The following is a 22,699-nucleotide window of genomic DNA, read 5'->3' as shown; positions in this document are numbered from 1 at the left end:
CATAGCCTTTACTAGCTATTAAAATGGGGGACCCCCCCAAAAAAATGACGTGGGGTCCCCCCTAATTTAATAGCTAGCAAAGGCTAGGCAGACAGCTGGGGGCTGATATTAATAGCCCAGGAAGGGAGCCATGATTATTGGCCCCCTCCCAGGCTAGAAACACCAGCCGTCAGCCGCCCCAGACATAGGATGCGCCAATTCTGGCACTTAGCCTCGCTCTTCCACGCTGCCCTGGTGCGGTGGCAGGGGGTAATAGGGTTGGGGTTGATGTCAGCTTATAATGCCAGCTGACATCAAGCCCAGGTTAGTAATGGAGAGGCGTCTATAAGACACCCCCATTACTAACCCCATAGTCAAAGTTAAAAAAAACACAAACACCCAGAATAAAGTCCTTTAATTGAAATAAAGACACAATCCTTTATTGTTCTAAATTAAACCATACTTACCATCACGCCCATTCCAGCTGAAGCCAACGATCTCCTGCAATAAAAGAAAAATAATAAAGCAACCTCATCCTTACCTTAGAGAGTGTCTTCTGAGCAGTTTGTCAGCTTTTGGACACCTTTGCAGGTGTTTTCTATGTGTTTCTATGTGTTTTTGTTTGCCTGCCATTGGTTTTAACGGTGTTCGACGGTGTTCTAAGGTGTTCCACGAACCGAACCGAACCCGAACACTACGGGGGTGGCTCAACACTAGTCTTTATGTCTCCTCATGTGACAACCACAATAAAGTGCTGTACTTTCATGTACTAGTGGTGAGTGCCGCTCTCATTCAGTTTCAATCTGTTTTTGCTCACCATTTTATTTGCAAATTCTTATGAATGACAGTAAATCACGTCTTATAAAAGCGCTTTGTGTTTTTTAGCCCACTGAAATTGGCATCAGAAACTGTTGGCCAAATGTAAAATTCTGCCTTTTTTTTACCATCCTTGGCCATTTATTGGCTGTGTTCTTTTGTGCAAAGAACTGGGTAGATGGGACAGATAATAAGTTGAAATTTCGGCATGTGATGTATTTTAGTCTGTGTTGGTCATCGGTAGCCCAGCAGTTATAGATTAACGTACATCATTACAACTAGAAATCCTATTTATACAAGCAATACATATAAAAACCCAGGATACAATGATTAGAATAGTGTAGAAGCTTCATGGCAGTAGATCACTACGTTGTGGGAAACCTCTGCTCCTGAATGGAGTAAATCTATAACACGAGGCCGATTTCATCATAGAACAGAAGTTCCTCCTGGTTCTTTATATTTCTGGGGAAGTCGACTGAGTACTTATAATACTGATGAAAAGAATAAATGGCCGTGTATAAGACAGAGAAGCTGTTTGACCGTATCCAACTTGAAGAGAAAGAGATGTCACTTAGTTGATAGATTTGTTGCCATATCTGTATTTTATCTGTTAGATGTTGAAGGCTTTGATTCCCTTGTGTCAACTGGAGAGAAACTTAGTCCTCCTACTGCTTCAAGGCCTAAATCCAGCGGGAGACGTCCACCTTCCCAGTCTCTGACGTCGTATGTATGTGCCGCAATTCATGCTCCACACAACTAAATGCTGCTCATGACTAAGGGACGGCCTATAATGCAATCTACAGAAGTGTCCTACAGAATAGGAGACCTGAGCGGCAGGGATCACTTTACACCACTGACAGACCCAGCCTTACACATTCTTCTCATTATTCTGTTTGTCCTGGCTATAAGTCGTCACTCTCCTGAACCCAGCTGGTAAATGTATAGACACGTGCAATTTTCAAGGAGTGTAAAGACTTCTCATGAGTACAGATGCCTTAAAGGGAAGGTGCCATCAAAAAAAATGTTTTCAACATTTGCGAAAATGTAAAGTATTATTGTTTTGATTCGTTTCTCCAATATTATCTTATTTTTTAATGGAGTAAAATATGAAAAATAATTTAAAAAGTTTGACATGTTCCACTTTGAAACACTAGGGGGAGCCGCTACTGAAATTTGGCATGAAAACCTTGTGTAGAGCTGGCATGCATTACGACTGCTGAAAATCTGGGCTGGATTTGCTCCATGTCTGATGTCTCCTCCTCCCCCCTCCCTTTCTGGGTGTTTACAAATGGATAAGAGACAATGAAGTTTAGGAATTAGAATCTCTCACAGTGAGGAGCCATTTTGTTGTAGACACAAAGTGATACCAACACACAACTACATGCAGATCCTTATGCAGCAAGGTCTGATATTAGAGCGTCAGCTCTGCGGCCTAGGCCTGGATATACAGGAGTATATAGTACAGAGCGGTCACTGAGGTCTGATATTAGAGCGTCAGCTCTGCGGCCCAGGCCTGGATATACAAGAGTATATAGTACAGAGCGGTCACTGAGGTCTGATATTAGAGCGTCAGCTCTGCGGCCCAGGCCTGGACTGAATATTGTCCTTGTGTTCTTACTATTTATTTTGTATATAATGTATTTAAATGTTTCAGTTTTATTTAGTAATTTGCATTTTCATTATTAATGCAAATATAAAGGGTCGCTGGTCATGTGACCTCTCATGTTATGGATTAGGTACCAGTGACAAGTAACAGTAGAATAGTGACTGCAGCTCTGGAGGTGACTGGAGGATAAGACGTGCTGTCTTTTTCTTCAGTCACCTCCAGATCAGAATTCACTATTCTGTTACATGATGACACAGAATAGTGAGCGCAGCTCTGGAGGTGACTGGAGGATAAGACCAGATGTAACAGCAGAATAGGGAGTGCAGCTCTGGAGGATAAAACCAGATGTAAAACCAGATGTAACAGCAGAATAGTGACCGCAGCTCTGGAGGTGACTGGAGGATAAGACCAGATGTAACAGCAGAATAGTGACCGCAGCTCTGGAGGATAAGACAAGATGTAACAGCAGAATAGTGAGTGCAGTTCTGGAGGTGACTGAAGGATAAGACCAGATGAAACAAAAAATGAATACAAAAAAAAACCAACTGCGGCACCTTCACTTTAATGCTGTGAAAATAAGAAGGAAGCTGGGGATGGAGGAAACTCAAATGGTCCCAAAGGGTAGACTATAATAAAAAGCGCAACACAGCACTTAGCTAACATATTAGTGTTGTTCTCTAGTCAATTCATTTTCACTAAAGAAGGGGGCTGGAGGCAAGGAACCTAGATGGAAGCCCCACATGACCGGGAGGGGACAGGAGGGCGGGCATTTGAGGGGGGGGGTAGATAAAGCAGAAAGGGTGGGGTGAGAAACGGTCAGTTCAGAGAAGAAAGCATTGGAAAAGTCCCAGAGACAAGAACATTGGAGAAAGTCCTTTTGTGTGAAGACACTTACCAAGAATATGGAAACTGTAGATTCCTTGAGCGCAAGACTGAGGGAGGCTGCAAGATCCAGAAGTGGAGGGTGGCTGGAGTCCCAGCTGTCTGGATTGCTGGGGAGTGATGGGGCAGAAGCACCTCCATCGAGATCTGGAAGGGCCAGCAGGAGGACGAGGCCCCCCGTTAGGATTTCTCCGGACACGGTTAGTGCGGGCAGCAGGCGCAGGCCGCGGAGCCCCTCAGGGGACCCTGCGTCCGGTGAGCGTGTTGTTGGAACTCCCCGTCAGCGTGCCCGCCGCGGCAGGAATCCGCCTAGCCGCCCTGCGGGCTCCATCTGCAGTGTATCGCAGTCCTCAACTGAAAGAACCCGGTCGGCTGTGCTGCGGCCTGCTCCGGTGTCACGCCGCAATACCAGGGCCCGGGCCGCGCCAGAAGCAATGCCCACGATACAGCCACGTCAGCTTCCGGTGGGCGGGACATCACCAGAAGTGCTAGCAACGTCACTTCCGGAACCGGCATCACATGACGGGGCTACTCAGGAAGTCTTCGACGGAGATATGCACACGCCCCCCAGTTCAAGAAAAGGCGCCAATTCAAAGCACCGTGACCACAGAGGACGCGTAGCGGGGGGAGCAGCAGAAGGATCATTTGCACGGCAGGTACACGTGGCGATGCTCCAGTCGGGGTGCCTGCTAGAAACAATGGGACAGGGATGCAGCAGCAGAATTTCACGGGCAGGCAGCGGCAATTTGAAGATCTGCTGCCTGGCTCGATGCAACACATTCAAGGCGGTGGAGCGGCGGGCATTAGCACTGGGATGCCTGGCAGTCAAACTTGGAACACGACAGGCCAGACACGAGAGTCGGGGTCTGGAAATCAAGGAAGGTCACGGACGGCAGGAAGGACCAGAGCCAGGATTGACTGAGGATGAGCAGCGGAGACGGAGGCGAGTGCTCAGGTCCCCCCTGGTGACGAGGAGGCCAGGGGCGCGGGCCTTGCGCTGCAGCGGGAGTCGGACGGATCGGAGAGTGGGGAGGATAGAGGTGAATCCAGGCGTCGGCAGGACACAGGAATTTCGGCTGGCAGGGACACAGCACCTGCGCAGCTGGGTGAGTTTGCTTCTATGTCTTGTTTGTCGCCCGCTGGGTCATTACTGTATGAGGGAGTTGATAGGCAGTCGGCGGGGCCCAGCGGGCAAAATATTAGGGGAGGTTGCGGGTCTGATATAATGGGTCTTAGAGACATTTTGTTTAATATGTCGCAATTTTTGGCTAGAATAGATAGTGGGGGGAGTTAATCAGGGTGGATTGGCATCCGCGGCAGCGACGTGGGTGCCTAGTCAACCGGTGTCTTTGCAGGTGGGAAGCGAGATGGGCAGGTCGGGGGTCAGTGCAGACATTATACCTTCTGGGGTATCGGTTTGTGTGCAGACAGAAAAGGACAAGGCGGATAATGTAAGACTGGGCGATAGGGCAAAAGGGGAAGTTTATGTGTGCTTTGAGGGGCCGTTGGGGGCACACCTAAAAAAAGAGGTAAAGGAAAAAATTTGGCGGGATGAGTACGTAGAGATTTTTTCCCTTCTTCCATTGGAAAAGTTTAACCTGGATAAGGGAAAAAGGGATGAGAGTAGAAAAGAGGAGGAGGAGAAGCGTAGGTGGAGATTGATTCCTCAGACGTTTGTAAATTGGTTACATGCTTTCGCAATATTGGCTAGTGTTATTGGGGAGAAAGCTCCTGATAATTGCTCAGGCTTATTCTACTACCTTGATGCTATCGGGGAGGCCCAGAGGACTTACGGGGGTCAGGCGTGGTTAAGATATGATGAGCAATTTCGGCAGAGAAAAGCAGTCCGACCGGAGATCAGATGGGATCAGAAAGACATTGGGTTGTGGTTGAGGGTTATGGCTCCAGTGAGGTATGGGCAGTCCTTTCACGGGAACAACAGTAGCGGGAATCAATCAGCTGGACATGGGGGAGGTAGTAAGGGGGCGCAAAACATTAAAAAGGAAGCGGGAACTTGCTGGCAATTTAATGATGGCCAATGCAAGTACGGGAACTCCTGTAAATTCAAGCATGTGTGCTCCCATTGTAATGGCATCAAAATGCTTTAAGACAGGAAAAGGAAAGCCGTCGGTGGTTACCGGTCAAGGGGGTTACTCCGGTGAGGGTTCACGCGATGGCCCCCTTTCTAAATAGGTATCCGGATCAGTTGAAGGCTAAAGTTATTGAGGATGGGTTTTTGGATGGTTTTAGAATACCAGCTCCTGATCATGTAGTCCCTTTTTCGGTTAAAAATTTAATGTCGGCTCACCGTTATCCAGAGGTGGTTAAGACGAAGTTAGCTAAAGAGGTTGAATTGGGCAGGATGGCGGGACCGTTTCAGGAATTGCCTAGCAACAAGGTGATTATTTCACCGTTAGGAGTTGTGCCCAAGAAAGAGGTGAATAAGTTTCGCTTGATTCAGCATTTGTCATACCCTAAAGGGCTTTCAGTGAATGATGGCATTGCGCAGGAGTTGTGTTCGGTCCAATATACATCTTTTGATGCGGCGGCACAATGGGTACGGAGGTATGGGCCAGGCTCGTTGCTAGCTAAGACTGATATTGAGTCTGCTTTTAGGTTGTTGCCAGTTCACCCGGATAGCATCCCGTTGTTGGGATGTTTTTGGGAAGGGGAGTATTATGTTGATAGATGTTTGCCAATGGGTTGTTCAATTTCGTGTTCTTTGTTTGAAACTTTCAGTAGTTTTTTGGAATGGGTAGTGAAGGACCTGGCTTCTGTGAAGTCGGTCATTCATTATTTGGACGACTTCTTGTTTATAGGTCCCCCGCAATCATTGTTGTGTAGGAATTTGTTAGGTACTATGGAGTGGGAGGCAGAGCATTTTGGCGTACCTTTGGCAGTAGAAAAGACGGAAGGCCCTTGCACAACCCTAAGTTTCCTGGACATTGTAATTGATACTGAAAGGATGGAGTGTCGGTTACCAGATGATAAATTGATTTTGCTTAAACAGGAGGTCGATAGGTTCGGGAGATTGTGCAAGGTGACACTGAAGGAGTTACAGTCACTGTTAGGGCGTTTGAATTTTGCGGGCAGGATTTTGCCAATGGGTAGAATATTTTGTCGCAGGTTGGCTGGAGCGACAGCAGGAGTGCGGGCTCCGCATCATTTTATTCGCTTAAATAAAGAACACAAGGAGGATCTGAAAGTTTGGAAGTTGTTTCTGCAAAATTATAACGGAAGATCGTTAATACAGGAGGAGTTTTTGAACAGTTATGATTGTGAGATATTTACGGATGCTGCAGGAGGTGCTGGTTATGGGGCATACTGGAAAGGGCGGTGCAGTGTAGGTGAGTGGCCGAATTTGTGGAAAGAGAGGGGTCTTACAAGGAACTTGGCATTTTTGGAGTTGTTTCCTATTGTTGTGGCGGTGAATATTTGGGGGGAGTGTTTTGCCAACAGGAGAATTCGGTTTCACTGCGATAACATGGGAGTTGTATCGGTCATCAACAGTTTGTCGGCCTTGTCGCCGCCTGTGATTAGGTTGCTGAGGGAACTTGTACTTTGTTGTCTTAAGTTGAATGCTTGGATTACAGCAGTCCATGTGCCAGGTGTAAAAAATTCCATAGCAGATGCCTTGTCTCGTTTTCAGTGGGATCGTTTTCGGGCACTAGCACCAGAGGCAGAGGACGTGGGTCAAGAATGCCCTTCGCGGTTGTGGCAGATGGTTATGGAGGAGTGGGACGGTTAATACAAGAGTCTATCACAAGGCAGACCTGGGCATCATACGTGGCATCGTTGCGAGTATGGCAAAGTTGGATTCGGGAGTGGGGTGGAGGGGAGAGTGAGGTAGATAGAGAGACGGCTGTGTTGTTTCTGCTGGGAAGGGCGGCAGAGAGCGGATAGTCGGTTTCAAAAGTTGGCAAGTTTGTGGCAGGATTAGCATTTGGTTTTAAATTGCTGGGTACGAAGGATGTTACGAAGGCCTTTTTGGTGAAGCAAGCTTTGAAGGGCTTTAGGAAAGGAGGTAAAGTGTTGGATAAACGTAGGCTGGTAACCTTTAGTATCTTGGAACGTTTGGGTTTGGTAATGGATAGGATTTGTTGTTCATTTTTCGAGGCCACATTGTTTAGATTAGCTTTTGCTTTGGCATTTTTTGGTGCACTAAGGGTAGGTGAATTGGTGGCACCAAGCAAGAATAAGGTTGGGGGTTTGTTTGCTGAGGATATGAGCAGTCGAGATGGGGGCATTGAATTTTGGATAAGACGGGGGATGACAGATCAATTGGGCAGTGGAAAACGTGTGGTCTTAGGTGAGGTTAAGAGATCTTTGGTTTGTCCTAGGACATGTTTAATGGCTTACTGGCAGGTTTGGTCAGGGAGGAAGGGCCCATTATTGTGTCATGAAAATGGTGAATTTTTATCGCGTTTCCAGTTTATAGCAGTGTTTAAGAAGGGTATTGCTGAGTTGGGCCTTAGCCCTGAGGTATATGGGTCACATTCCTTCAGAATTGGCGCGTCGTCGGAAGCGGATGGTTTGGGGTTAGGCAAGTAAGTGATAAAACGCATTGGGAGATGGAGTTCCGATCGATACCTGTCTTATGTAAGGAATTAGGCATTCGGTCTAATGTAATTATCTTTTGGTTTTAAATATTTTTGGTTGTCTTGTTGCAGGTGGAGTCCCGTTGTTAGTGTGGATTATGGGGCACTCTTTTGTCCACTGGGGGGCACTGCGGGCGGACGTGAGGCCCGACGGTAGGCAATTGGGCTTCAGCCGAGAGCAAGCCGTGGTTCGGTGGTTGGGTTTCCAAGGGATGGTGTGGAGAAGAGTACTGCCAGAGTTCCATAAAGCAGCTCATTTGGATCGGGCACCGGATATTTTAGTGCTGCACATGGGAGGGAATGATTTGGGGGCTCGACCGGTCAGGGAATTGATGAGGGACATTAAAATTGATCTTTTAAGGCTATGGAGATCGTTTCCTGAGGTGTTGACTGTTTGGTCTGAGGTGGTGCCCAGAAAAACATGGAGGGAGGCCAGATCATTGAAGGGAATTAATAGGGCACGTATAAAGTTGAACAGAGCCATATCAGCTTTTGTTAACAGGAATGGGGGAGTAAGCGTATGGCATCTTGATCTGGAAGCGGGAGTTGGAGAATTTTGGGCAAAGGATGGCGTGCATTTGAATGATATACGCATCGATTTATGGGCATTGGCCATACAAGGCGGGATTGAAAGGGCTTTGGCGGTGTTGGGGCGCTCACGAGCCTGAGGTGGTCAGGGCTGTTCGTTTGTGGCGGGGGGGGGGGGTTGTGGCCAAATTCATCCAAAGAGAAAATTACAGGTGCAGTGTTTTATTTGGTATGGGTGAAAAGGGGAGGGGGAATGTGAACCATGGAACCCGGGTTGGCCGTACATGGTCAAGAAGGGGGCTGGAGGCAAGGAACCTAGATGGAAGCCCCACATGACCGGGAGGGGACAGGAGGGTGTAATTTGAACTTAAAAGAATAGGGATTGGATATAGGTTGAGGGGCGGGCATTTGAGGGGGGCGTAGATAAAGCAGAAAGGGTGGGGTGAGAAACAGTCAGTTCAGAGAAGAAAGCATTGGAAAAGTCCCACCCACCCCTTTTTTCGGTTGTTTGTTAGTTTCTTTTAAATTGCATTGGAAAAGGGCGGGTTTTGTAGGAAGAAGAACAGGGAGGTCTAATAATTAGGGTGTATTAGGAGGGGTTTTATATATATATATATATATATATATATATATATATATATATATATATATATATATAAAAATTTTAGTGATGTGTTAAGATGTCTTTGTCGCAGTGGCTGGTGGGGGGGGGGTTGGGGTTCTTGGAGTTGGCACGGAAGTGTCGGTAAAAAAGGAGATTATCAAGTTACAGGCATTGGCTTGATTAAGGGGGGTGATCTGGCATTTTGGTTTTGGGGGCTCTGGACGGGGTTTTACCCTGGGAGCTTTTGGTGCCCTTGAGCTGGCGTGGTACGGCTGAGGGTAACATGGTGGTTCAAGTACTGTTTGGTTTATGCCAGATCAATTTTTTAACTCCAAGAACCCTTACCCTTGTTATTATAATGTTTATATGTTTAATATTGTTGTTTGTTAATAAAACGGCCGCTGTGGCCAAATTTATCCAAAGAGAAAATTACAGGTGCTGTGTTTTATTTGGTATGGGTGAAAAGGGGAGGGGGAATGTGAACAATGGAACCCGGGTTGGCCGTACACGGTCAAGAGTCTCTTTATAGCTGTGCTGGTAAGAATGGAGATGGCTGGCTGATTACGCATCTTCTTGTCATGTAGGAAATATTGTTACATTCAGTATACTTTTATTCACTACGATCTTTTGTAGTCCTCCCTTTCCAGTCCTGATTTCTTTGACTCTCCAAGTCCAGAAGATGACAAGGATGATATCAATCACCTGTCACAGAGACCTATAGACTCATCCAAGAAAGCCCCACGTAGTCTTACATCACAGGTAAGTAAGGGGAGCGTGCTCTCTGTTGTGGATCAATACAATTAGGACTGGGAGGGTTAAAAGTCAATCTGTAATCTTACCATGGAGGAAAGGTGTAGATGATCCATGCTTATCGGGGAGTATAGCAATATAGCTGCCTACTGTAGCTGCTCTATTTCCTGTTGCGCTGATGGTCCCTAATGTCACGGGTGTACTCTCTTCCCTTATAAAAGCTAAATAAGTAATTGTGGGAAAACCTTTTTCTAGAAGTAGATTTTTACCAGTTTATCATAGATTGCATGCTTTAAGGCATTGTCCAACTTGACTAAGTTATTACCCATACATGCATGGAATGGTGATAATTTGTTGATTAGAAATTATCAAAAAGATTTGTAGGACCCTAGTCCAGCTGCCATATTGGTAGTCCATGGCTGCCAGAGCAGAGCCCTGTGAACCTCCTCCTACCTGCTGGTGTTCCCAGTGTCTCTTCTGATCCGTAGGCCTGGCTCACTGTCATTGTTCTGGTACAACGCACACATGACGCTTAGCCAGGCCTGCCGATCAGAACAAGCACCAGGGATCCTGGCCGTTAAAAGGAGGTTCACAGAGCTCTGCTCCGGCGGCCATTGACTACTGAAGTAGTCGTTGAATAAGGATCCCGCAAATCTTTTTGATCATCTCTATTGCAGATTGCTTGAGGTCCCACTGCTGTGATTACCACACTCTCAAGATATGAGCACAGCACCACTCCATTCATTGTCTGTGGAACTCTGGCAGGCCATAGAAATTGAATGGAGCAGCAGTGCACATGCACAGCCATCACTCAAATCCTGTACATAGGTGGTAACTTGCTACTTGGGACAACTCCTTCAAAGGAATTATCCTACAAACAAGGTGCGGACATATCATTGGTGCAACCAATGGGGCCGCACAGGGGCCCAAGAGATAAGGGGGCCCATTTCTACCTCCAAAGCAGGTGCAATTTTGCATTCTTAGGAGCTCTTGGACTGCAAAGGGCCATATATTGTTCTTGTACCCGGGCCCTTTTCTGTCTGTATACACCAGTGCTACAAACAACAGGTGATTATATGATGATGCAGGGTCCAACTGCTGGGAGTCCCACCAATCCTGAGGACTGTATTTCACATGTGAATGGAGCATTAGGGCATATGCATGACCGCCGCTCTGTTGACTGCCTATGGCACAGGTGGTCACACATACTGCTGTTCCACAAAACCATAGAAGTGAATGGAGCTGTGGTCACACACTGTGGTGCACTGCTGCTCCATATTGCAGAAATAAGACCCCTGTTCTCATGACTGGTGGAGGTCCCAGCGAACAGACCCCCAGTAATCTTACATTTATCCCCTATCTAATAGATAGCTTATGCTGCATTAGCCAAGTCAGCTCTGTACCATCTATGGGGGTCACTGTATACATTAGAATATTAAATGAAAGTGTTTTTTTTGTGTTTTTTTTCTCGTTAATCAGAGCATTGCCTATGACTGAGCTGTAATTGTGGCTGCAGTTGTGCCTGCATTTTCTTAATATCTTTCAATAATGAAGACCACCTAATAGCACATATAATACCGCTGTATTTAGGCAATGATTTACCAGCATATGGGAAATATTCATTTATGATTACTACATGTGTCCTTTTAATAATAATAGTTTTCTGTACATATTCAGTGTATTCCTGTCTTGTAGGTACCAGAGAACAGAGCTGCATTGCCCCCCAAACCAGGAGGCTTGATTTCAAGTGTTAGTTTCTCACACGGCGCTCCTGGAGCCCCATCAGCATTTCACATTGTCACCTCAAGTAGTCACAGGTCAAACTCTCCGTCCTTTGGTAGCTCCGATGCAAGACACACAGTTGAGCATGGCCAGTCATCACTAGAAGAGCTGCAGGCACAAGTCAAGGAGCTTCGAAGCATCATTGAGACAATGAAGGACCAGCAAAAGTAAGCTTTATTATACCAGATGCCGGCAGCCGGGAATTAAAGGACTTGTTCTGATTTAATATTTTTGTGTAAAGTTTCAAAAATGTCATGGATGACTTTTTTATAATGTACAAACCAAATGAATGGCTATCATGTCATACATAGATAGCCCGAGTCCACAAGATGGAGAGCCGCTGCTTGTCAGGGCTCAAAAAAGAGGTTCCCTGGAGGTTGTCCTCTCTAACAGGTTTTCCTGATGAAAGAAACTCTTAAAATGTCATGATACATTGAATTATTTATGGAGTATTTGTTTATTTCATCGCCTTAATAATTAATCCATACCATTTTTTCCCTCAGCGTGAATTCAGTCGGAGCTTATTTTCATCAGATCGGTGCTAAGAGACACTATAATTGTCACAGTCAGTGATTTCCATCTGGCTAAAAGAAGAATGTGCAAAAGACGAAAAACAAATCTGCAATTATGTTCAAAATATCAATTTAGCAGAGAATAGGAAGTAATTAACACAAACTATTCACACTCATCTAATAACAGCCTGTAATGGATGTTATAAGACTTCATTCAGCACATTGGAAGCAGACAATTTTGCTATACGTTCAGAAAATGGACCTTTTCTCTAAATGGATCTAAAGGTGCAGTGAGCAAATGTACAGCCATATACTTAGGTCCATTTACTATTAGCTTCCAGCATTAAAAGAAATGAGTTGAGATGCTGTTTATGACAGGGCAGAATAAAGCCTCAGACTGTGTGACTATATGACTATATTTTTGCTATAGTTTTTCATACTTTTTTACATTTAGTACATCCCAGTTTGCAAGTTCCGTGAATGTACCTATCTTTCTTCTGCTGGTATATAGTGAGATCCACTGGGAATCTAAAACATTGGGACAGTGCTCTAAGAGGAGAAAAAGAAAAATTACATCTTGTACAGTACAAGGTGTAGAAAAGGGCTCCCCAACCTGTGGCTCGCAGACCTATAATGTGTGGCTCGCGGCTGTGTGTCAGCTTGTTGCCTTAGCACCATGTCTAACAAACAGATATGAAGAGCAGGTCTCTAGTTCCTGACGTTTGTGGATAACCCCATACAGAAGAGCAGGTCTAGATGCACATATATAAGAGGTTGTCCACTACTAGGACAACCCTTTATCACTCTGAATGTTTGCCCTCGTTAAAATAAAAACCCCTGTCCTCACCTCCCGTGCTGGCGCAGTTCCAGTGGTGTCGGCACTCACGTTCTGGGGCTCTCGTGCGGTTATGTCACGTGAGCCCTGCATCATATAAATACTGGTGTCCTAGTCCTAGTAGTGGACAACCCCTTTAAGAGTTGGAGAGATAAATGAAGTCTGGAGATGAGACTGGAGATAAGATGATACTGCTAGTTAAAGGGTTGCTTGAAGTTGGATGCAATAATGTGGTGGGAGTGCCTGCTGCGAGAATACCGAATATGAGTGCGGTGAGAACCCCTGTATGTAAGCACACTGCCTTGGTTTTATTTCTATGGGGAAGTTCTGGCTGTTATTATACCAGTAATGGGGCTCTGGGTGTAACTACTGTGGGATAGGGAGCGGGATCTGGATGTCACTAGTCGGGGGGCTCTGGATGTTGCTCTTGACCCTCTCTCAGAGCTGAATGCGATTCCCAAGGTAAGAAATGTTGGGGATCACTGATCTAGAATTACTCAGGCCTGAGTGCAAAGGGGGGGTAGATTTCTTGATGGTAGTGACTGTAGACGTCCCTATGGTGGAGCATTTGGGACAGACTAGTTCTTTCTTGGTAGTGAAATTCTGGGATGCATGATATATTATAATCTATACAATCTGTGAGTTCTATTTGCCAACGATAGGTAGCACCAAAGTAATTAATTTCAATAATTTAAATGGATGGTCAGTGGAACAAAAACGTCTTTATATTTAGTGCAATATTAAAAATGCGAGAAGGATGGAGTAAATTGAAATATAAGACAGTGGAGTCTCTTGGCTAATGTGATGTAGTGTCTGAAGCAGGTCGTATAGTCACTGAGCATATCACCAGAGCAGCAATAAGGAGCCTGGTGTATCTGGCAGCAGAGTAGAGGAGATGATAGGGTAGCACATGTAACTATGGCACAGCAGGGATTGACCTAGGTGTGATTATAGTGGACGCACATAAATACATAACTGATTGGTTCAGTTGATTCTCACTTGGTTGTCTGAGTCTCTCCTGGAGATGAATACTGTGTCGCATCTCCTCCTAGGGATCCAGTACAATCATCATAGTGGGTAATCCTTTTGTGGACTGTCACTGCCATGTCTCCTCAGAACCTGCCCCCTTGGATATTTCCAGCCTCAGAGGTCTCGCAAGCCAAACAAACCAAACTCCAACCCAAAGATGAAGGGTTTTTTAGGTGGTAGGTGTAGGTTGTACCACTGGTATCTTGCAATGGGGTGAGAGCTCAACTATGAATTTGAGGCTTCAGCATCAGAATTATTCAGATCCTGTCCAGACTAGGCTTGAAACATTGGTCCATGCGTAAGCAGTAAATTCATGGGCTCTATGCTTAAACATATGTAGGCCTAGGATTATTAAGAGGCTCGATGTGGAACCCAGGATGATGTGTCCACATCAGCTGACTGTTTTTTTTTATATATATTTGTTTTTTTTTGCAAATGAGCATTTGTCATCTGAACATTTGTTGCTTTTCTGGTAACATTTGTCTGTGTCCAATATAAGCACAGGGTGATATATTAGATGAAAATTATCTGAAAATAAGATGCTTCTCCCTATGTATTATTCAGTATATGCAAAGAAGACTGTGAAATAGATAATCTGTGGAGCACATATCATCTCAGATCTCAGCACAGCTTACCCCAAGCAGTATTTCAGGAGTCAGATTCCTACTCAAACTATTTGTTTATTCGGATTCTCCACATGTTTCATTGTCCTTGTTCTTCACTTTGCCGCCTTTTAAAGTATAGTTTAGTATACTCGAGGTTACCCCAGAAAATTAATTCCATCGTTCTTGTATTTTTATTTTAGAAAAGAAATAAAACAATTACTGTCCGAGCTGGATGAAGAAAAGAAGATTCGTCTTCGATTACAGGTACACAATATTTGACTTGAAGCCCTTCCGAAATAGTAGTTTGGAAATGTATGCTGTAGTTGTGCTCTGACCACAGGTTCCAGTGATATGATAAAAGTCTGAAATTCTCAGAGTCCTGTTAGTACATCATCAATCATAGGCTTACTCATTAAAACGGTGTAAAGAAAATCCAGTTGTCTTTCTTCAATAATATACTTTTTATTAAGGGATGTTTTACAAAAGAAGGGAAAGGGAAAATAAAATATGATAAAGACAGTATAGTAGTATTACAACAGTTACATCATCCTAACAAAACTTTTAACTTGGAGGAAAAATCTGGAAAAGGATAGCCGGAGAGGAAGAAAGGAAAGAAAGGAAGGAAAGGGAGAGAGGAATGGGATGGGGAAAAAAGGGAAGGATGAATGAGGAAAACAGGGGAAAGGGAGGTGAAAACAAAATAGATCATCTATAGTATAAATCCTTGTTATGGCATCACAGGATTTCAGTTTAATTATGTTAAAATAATAAATGATTTGTATACTTTCTGGCTAAAAGATGTTATTTGTTTGGAGAGGTATTCTTATTCAGGGAAAAGTATCCAGTATCCAGATCCAGAAAGACCATATAGAATAGTATTTCTTAAGAGAGCTGTTTCTTAACGCATAGGAATGTTCTAAAGAATTGTGAACTAACATTTTATCTATAATTTCTGAGATAGTAGGAACATTAACTGACTTCCATTTAGATTCAATAAGTAGCTTTGTTATAGCCAATATATGAATGGAAATATGTTTTATCTTCTGTGGGAGTAAATTTGAGTCAAGAGATAGAAGGGCTAGTTGTGGTGAAATATTAACTGTAGAGTTGTTGATTTTATTCAACAATTTAAAGATCTCTTTCCATATTAATGCAGCTTTAGAACATGTCCAAAAGATATGAAATACCGTATTTTTCGGACTATAAGACGCACCGGACCATAAGATGCACCTAGGTTTTAGAGGAGGAAAAAAAAAAAAATTAAGCAAAAAATGTGTTCATGATGCACTTTTAAGGGGGAGGGGGTCTTCTGCTGACACTGGTATAGGGGTAATGTTCCCCAATTCTGACAATATCCCCCATCCTGGTATATATGTCTCTCCCCTTCCTTTTATACGTGGTCCCCATCCCCATCCTGGTATGCCTGGCATCCCTCCATCCTGGTATGCATGGCACCCTTCATCCCTATCCTGGTATGCATGGCACCCCTCATCCCTGTCCTGGTATGCATGGCACCCCTCATCCCTGTCCTGGTATGCATGGCACCCCTCATCCCTGTCCTGGTATGCATGGCACCCCTAATCCCTATCCTGGTATGCATGGCACCCCTAATCCCTATCCTGGTATGAATGGCACAGCAATCCCCATCCTGATATGCATGGCACCACTAATCCCTATCCTGGTATGCATGGCACCCCTCATCCTTATTGTGGTATGTATGGCCCCTCATTCTAATCCTGGTATGTATGGCCCCCTCATCTTTATCCTGTTATGTATGCCGCCCTCAGCGTTATCCTGGTATGTATGGCCCCCTCATATTTATCTTGTTATGTATGGCCCCCTCATATTTATCCTGTTATGTATGCCCCCCTCATCCTTACCCTGGTATGTATGGCCCCCTCATCCTTACCCTGGTATGTATGGCCCCCTCATCCTTACCCTGGTATGTATGGCCCCCTCATCCTTATCCTAGTATGCATGGTACCCCTAATCCCTATCATGCTGCACATTAAAAAAAAAACACTCCTACTCACCTTTCTTCTCTCCTCCAGCGCTTCGTCCTGCCTGCCCACACTGATCTCTCCATGTGAGCCGCGCATGGCGTCACTACCATGCGCAAGGAGAGATCAGCTGCCGGAAGTCACTGCTCCCAATGCCGGTACTGTGTGCACGGGGAGCAGTGACTTCATGCTCCTTCATAGCCGACACACAGCGTAGCCGCGCTGCGGCTCCTGCTGCTGCCGGGCTACCGCGTGATCCTGCTTATTAAAGGGCATGAATATTCACCCCCTCTCATGCCCATGGGCGTGGAGAGAGGTTGAATATTCATGCCCTTTAACAGCGGGCACAGGCGATTCCGGCAACAGCAGGAGCAGCGCTGCGTCTACACTGTGTGCTGCTATTAAGGAGCGTGGGGAGCACTGAATATTCATTTTCTTTAGCAGCCGGGACAATGTAGGCTGCAGCGGGCGGCTGCTGCCTCCTGTTCCCCGCTCATCCACCGCTACTGCTCCCCCCACACCCCACATATATATACAACCCCCCTCCTCCAACATTCGGACTATAAGACGCACCCCCCATTTTCCTCCAAAAGTTTGGAGGAAAAAAGGGCTTCTTATAGTCCGAAAAATACGGTAAGTTGGCTTTTTGTCCACAGTATCTCCAACATGAATCAGAGTAGTCCACAAAGGCTTTCTTTAGTCTGGCTGTACAATTCCTCTTCTGGAAGATTATGAAAAGTTTTTAGGGAGAGGAAGTCTATCATTGATTCGTTTTCTGCTATTTTCTGCTTTGAATAATAATATTCGCTTCAGAAGAAGCCTGGATATTTGGTAGGGCAATTCCCCCTTTTATTTTTGAATAGTAACATTTTTGCAATTCTCTGAAACTTTTTTTGCCATCTATAATTTGACAGTTGTTTATGAAGAGATTTAATCCATATTTCTGGGACTAGGATAGGAATTGTTCTGAAAATATATTGTAATTTTGGTAGTATAATCATTTTGTAGATAGTAATCCTACTCATCCACGAAGTGTTAGATTTATCATAGTTGCCAATGCTTATTTGGATTTGCTTTTGCAATATTTTTAAGTTCTCATCTAGGATTTTATGTAAAAGGTTAGTGAATTTGATTCCAAAATAGCGATTATGGGATTTTTCCATTAATTTTGTAAATTGATAATCTAAGAAAAAAATTAACATTTTAGATTTTTTTGGCATTTATTTTATAATTGGAAGCCGCTGAAATTTCTTTGATATTTGGGGTAATAACTCTTAGAGAGTTGATAGGGTCAGTAATGGAAATGAACGTGTCAACCGCAAATAAACTAATTTTATGTTGTCTAAAATTAAGTGGGATTCCCTTTATGAGGTTGTTGGTTCTGGTAATTTCAGCAAAGGGTTCCATTATGAGATCAAATAAGGGTGGAGATAATGGACTTCCCTGACGTTTACCATTAGTAATAGTAAAGGTTTTAGAGAGTAAATTGTTAATTTGGATCTTTGCTGAAGGGCATGAATAAAGAGCAGTAATAGTTTTAAGAATTTGTTCTTGAAATCCAAATTCGTTTAAAGTGGCGACCATGAAATCCCAGTTGATGCGAACAAATGCCTTTTCGGCTTCTAAAGATAGTAGTATGGAAGACAATTTTTGTTTTTCCACATATATAAGTAAATTTAAAAGTCTTCTTGTGTCATCTGAGGCTTGTCTTCCCTTAATAAAACCCTACTTTATCAGAATGAATTAGTATAGGCATAATTGTAATGAATCTTTCAGATATTAGCTTAGCGTATATTTTCAGTGTCTGTATTTAGAAGAGATATCGGCCTTTGGTTCGACATCTCCTCAGAATTACTATTTTGTTTAGGTATAACAACAATGGTGGCTATTAGGGATTCATTTGAGAATAGGCCATTGTTGGTCGTTTGATATAACAGAAGTTAGGGGGTTAGAGAGATGATGTCTAAATAATTTATAATATTTGGTGGGTATTCATCAAGTCCGGGGGATTTATTTTCCTGCAATTTCTTGATGTCAATATCAGTTTTGTTAGTAGAGAAAGGGGAATTTAATCATTTAATTTGCTCTGAGTTTAATTGCGGGAGTTCTTCTGAAAGGAAATTATTTATTCATTTAATATTTAATTGGGTAGTTTCTTTATCGTCTTTCAGATTGTATAGGGAAGAATAAAATGTAGCAAATTGTTCCACTATAGCTTGCGGGTGTATGTAGTTGATTCCATCTTGGATTTAAGTTCAGCTCTAAGACTTATTATGGCAAAGTGAGTTTTTTTCCGTCGGATTTTGTTGTTGTTTTGCCACTGCCTTGCTAATCTTTTGGGTGATTTTTTTTATATATTTTCTTTTGTTTTCCTTTTGTGTTGTGCATTGAGTTGGATAAGGATCCCTCTAAGTACTGCCTTATGGACATCTCAAATACTAGTATTTGCGCAATAAAATAATGATGTAGCCACTTATGGTTAGACCTTTAAAATGAATTTACTCTGAGGGTCTACTTTTCTTCCTTGTTCTGGATTGTGACCATTCTCGGACATATTCCGTCCGTCCTTTGGGTCTTGAATAAGGTTGGCTTTTCCATTGAAGAAGACTATGAGTCTAGCAGAAAAACACCACTATACGAAATGTTATTCGCTCTTAAGATGCTAGTTATGCCAGCAAAGGATTTTCCTAGCATATCTCTTTTGAGAAGTCCAGAAATATTTTTATTGACTGGTAAGGAGGAGGTAGATATTAATTTTTCTTTAGATAGTCCAGAAGGCGACCGGTCCTTAGTCTGGAAGAAATGTATTCTCGCAATCGCTTCTCTTGAAGTGTCTCCTGACAGAAAACTAGGTTTTGGTAGCCTATTGGCTCTGTCTGTTGTCAGTTCTGCATTAGGAACCGATGGTAGTGTTTTATATATTAAGTCTTTAATATATGGAACCATTTGTGACGGGGAAACATTCTCAAGTATTCCCCTAAATTTTAGATTGTTCCGCCTGTTGCGGTCCTCTAAATCTGTAAGTTTTAATTTTAATGTTTTAACTTCGCTTTTAAGTAAACAATGATCCTTTTCCAAAGCGTATTGTGTGCCAGATATGGGGATTTTACTTTTTTATTTGTGTCATTGATTTTCTGATTAATATCTTTTCAGTATTGCATTTAGGCTTTGGAATCCATTGACCATAATTATGTTCAGTTGTTGAATGAAAGATGAATGGAGGTCTAGCAAGTATTTTTCTCATGGAGAAAGATTAACAGGTTTCTCTTTTATTAAAATTGTGTTTGCGTTGTCACTATATCTATTAATGGGTATCAGAATAGGAGACATATCAGGAGAAGTTGTATGGTCCCTTTTAGGTCTATGTTTAGAGGGGGTCAAATTGGGAGATATGTCCTCTGAACCATCATCTGTTTCAGATGAGTGTAAGTCCTTTTTATTATCATTGTTACCCTTTATGCCACTTGCCTGCTTCTTTCCTTTATTCCTTGTATGAGATCCACCTAATGTGAACGATGTGTCCATATTAATAGGGGCAGTACTGGAAGTATATGTAATAATATTATCAGACAGTTCCTCATCTTTGCCTGTCATCATTTATCTTGGAGCTGCGCTGTATGCTCAGTATCCAGAAGCTCTGCTATTAAACAGCGTGATTGCGGCGCGTTGCTAGTGTCTGTCAAGAGGGGATTCTCCAAGTGCAGGGACTTCTCCTGAGCTGGTAAGTAGCCCGGCTTCTGAATGACATTGGCGCTGCCCGCTCTGTTGCTGGCACGGCGCTCCGTGTCATTAGTGAGGCGTGCGGTGCTGCTCCGGGGTAGAGGGAGTTTACTCACTGCTGCTCTTCAGTGATTCCTGTCAGCGCTGGGCTTTTGCTTCCCACGGTGAGTTCCTTTCTTTTTACCTCAGGTGGAGGTAGTGGTCCCATTGGATCTTGATGGTGGGCCTCAGAGGTGGGTCCAGGACTATCTTGAAGGTCCAGGGGATTCTTCTTTTCTTTGTACAAGAAACAGTTGTTGCTCTAAACATTCTCTATCCATTTTTATTCCAGATGGATGTCAATGAAATTAAGAAATCTCTACAATCCAAATGAGAACAATGGACATGTCACAGCCCACATCAGAAGTCCTACAATCATGAACTTTTCTTCCCTCCAAGGCCAAAATACTTTTGGTGCCAAACGATCTAAAATTTGCCTCAAACGCGACAAGCACAACAGCCGTTCACCTACCAAGGACGCCCTGGTGACTTTTCTAGCTCTCACCCACGTGAATATCGGTGGACTCCACGTTGTGCTCAAGTGTTCCTCCTCGAAACTGCGCATGAAGGAAACTCCGGCAGTTTTACTTCAGAGTGGTACTTTTTTATGATATTTTTCCATGAATAAAGAGTATTTCCAATTGTCTGTTTACAAGCTTTATAATTTTATGGTTGTTTTTTCTTTCCTTTTTTATTACGTCTTTTATCTTGGATTTTCTGAAATCTCTGTGCAGCTGAGTAACCCTTTCCTGTCCTTTCTGTTACCTTCTGAGACATACTATATGGGTTTGGATCTCTGACTGGAAACGTTCATGTGCAAAGTACTGTTCATACAATGTGATGAAACACTTTGCTTTTCACTGTACTTTACGAATGTGTTCCCTAAGAGAGAAAAGTATGGCGTTTACAGATAATTTGTGCCTTTTTTTAATTTTTGATTCCTGCAGAAACATAGTAGTTACAAGTTGGCCCTAACTACATTTGTGATCGGACCGGCCAGACGAAGCTTGTAGGGTAAGAACGCCCTTCTCCGGACGTCACCTGAGACAGGAGGTTCATAGGACTATTATAATAATAGAAAATGCAATAAAATAACTTAAAAATAAACTTTATCATTTAGGAAGTACGGTTACATTTATTTTAAAGAGACAGGATGCAAATTAAAAATACAAAAAAAAACGATTATCATTCTAGTAATGGAGGAAGAATTATAGATTTATGCTAAAAGTAAAATAAAGATGCAAATGGTTGGTGAGAAATAAGTGACCACATTGAATATTTCTTTAGATTCAGTAGTAATGGAATTCTAATTGGACAATACTTTACAATAGTTAAGTATGCATTACAAGGGATCGTAAATGTATTTTAGGATAGGGCTTTGGATTAGTTTACATTATCTTTCCAAGTAATGAAATAATAAGAAGCAATGAAGAAAGACAATGATTGTGAAAGCCAAGGCGTCTCTTGTTTACAAGCAGCTGAGATTTCTGAATTTCACTCTAGTGGTGACGTTTGGTACTGCGTGCAGCGTATTTGAAGCCACTGGATAGAGTACAACAGAGACCTCTAGTGGTACAAATTGTAAAAGACATGTTATACGAATGACTATATTTTTAATTGCATAGTGCGCAAATGTTTAAATCAAAAACAGCAATATAAGTATATACTGTATTGATGTCCAACATGTTATAGAAAAAATGTATAACAAAACCCAAAAATAAGCATTAATAATCATATTCGTAGACAAACTGGTTAAGATTCTACTCAACATAGCTTCTTGTGTTGGAGGCGACAATTGTGTGGATTATCGGTGTTGCCATGAGGTCGGTTGCTGCACTTGTATTATTAGACTTGCCTCTTTAGGTTGCAAGAATGAAGAAGATGCTGAATATGTCTCATTTTCTGTCATCCTCGAGTGAACGCAAGTGGGAAAGTATAGAAGACAAATCTAATGTGACATGTCTCTCCCATATTTATATGTGACGTTGCCCTTTCTCAAGCTGCACCCCACATGGGGTCTAAGAATCAGGACAAACCCCTAGAAATCTGGGTGCTTGAGTGTTGTATGTATATATACAATAAAATGTCTTTAATTCAGCTTTGATGGGACCTGAGAGGTGACAGATGAACTAATACACTGGATTATTGGACTGCCATGTATATGTTGTGGATGAACTCTACCTAGAGAATCTCTAGGAAGAAAGTCCAATGTACAGGTCAGATGCCAGATAATCAGAACTTCTGGACTATCGGATGCCCGATTAAAGGGATTTTGTTGTATGTATATATTTCATCATTTGTATGTAAAGTTAATGTGCAACCAAGTGATCTCAGTGAGAGCAGTGCATGGGGTTATAAGGAATTGGTGACGTTTATATAGATGTGACCCATTTTGTATATCACGGTATAACGAC

General features: G+C 43.1%; 1 protein-coding gene across 1 annotated transcript; it reads left to right on the top strand.

Annotated features, from left to right (window-relative positions):
• Window positions 1–1,302: 1,302 nt before the first annotated feature.
• LOC141219258 (SH3 domain-containing kinase-binding protein 1-like) lies at window positions 1,303–20,619 on the top strand. The gene is made up of 6 exons (XM_073666026.1): window positions 1,303–1,336; window positions 1,410–1,522; window positions 9,647–9,772; window positions 11,459–11,712; window positions 14,727–14,790; window positions 20,578–20,619. Exons 1-6 carry the CDS (start codon window positions 1,303–1,305, stop codon window positions 20,617–20,619), a joined length of 633 nt encoding a protein of 210 aa, XP_073522127.1.
• Window positions 20,620–22,699: the final 2,080 nt, after the last annotated feature.

Source organism: Phyllobates terribilis, unplaced genomic scaffold (assembly GCF_046119375.1).
Source record: "Phyllobates terribilis strain yellow unplaced genomic scaffold, ASM4611937v1 Scaffold_258__1_contigs__length_2716348, whole genome shotgun sequence".
In the NCBI taxonomy this organism is placed as follows: domain Eukaryota; kingdom Metazoa; phylum Chordata; class Amphibia; order Anura; family Dendrobatidae; genus Phyllobates; species Phyllobates terribilis.
Note: the sequence above shows the minus strand (reverse complement) of the source record. Positions and strands in the feature narration are given on the sequence as shown.

What these genes read in the sequence shown, in the direction of transcription:
- LOC141219258 (XM_073666026.1), top strand. Translation starts at nt 1,303, where the DNA reads ATGGCCGTGTATAAGACAGAGAAGCTGTTTGACC. An exon ending in ACAATGAAGGACCAGCAAAA is followed by an intron (nt 11,713 to 14,726) that starts GTAAGCTTTATT and finishes TTTTTATTTTAG; the next exon opens with AAAAGAAATAAAACAATTAC. An exon ending in AGATTCGTCTTCGATTACAG is followed by an intron (nt 14,791 to 20,577) that starts GTACACAATATT and finishes TTTTTATTCCAG; the next exon opens with ATGGATGTCAATGAAATTAA.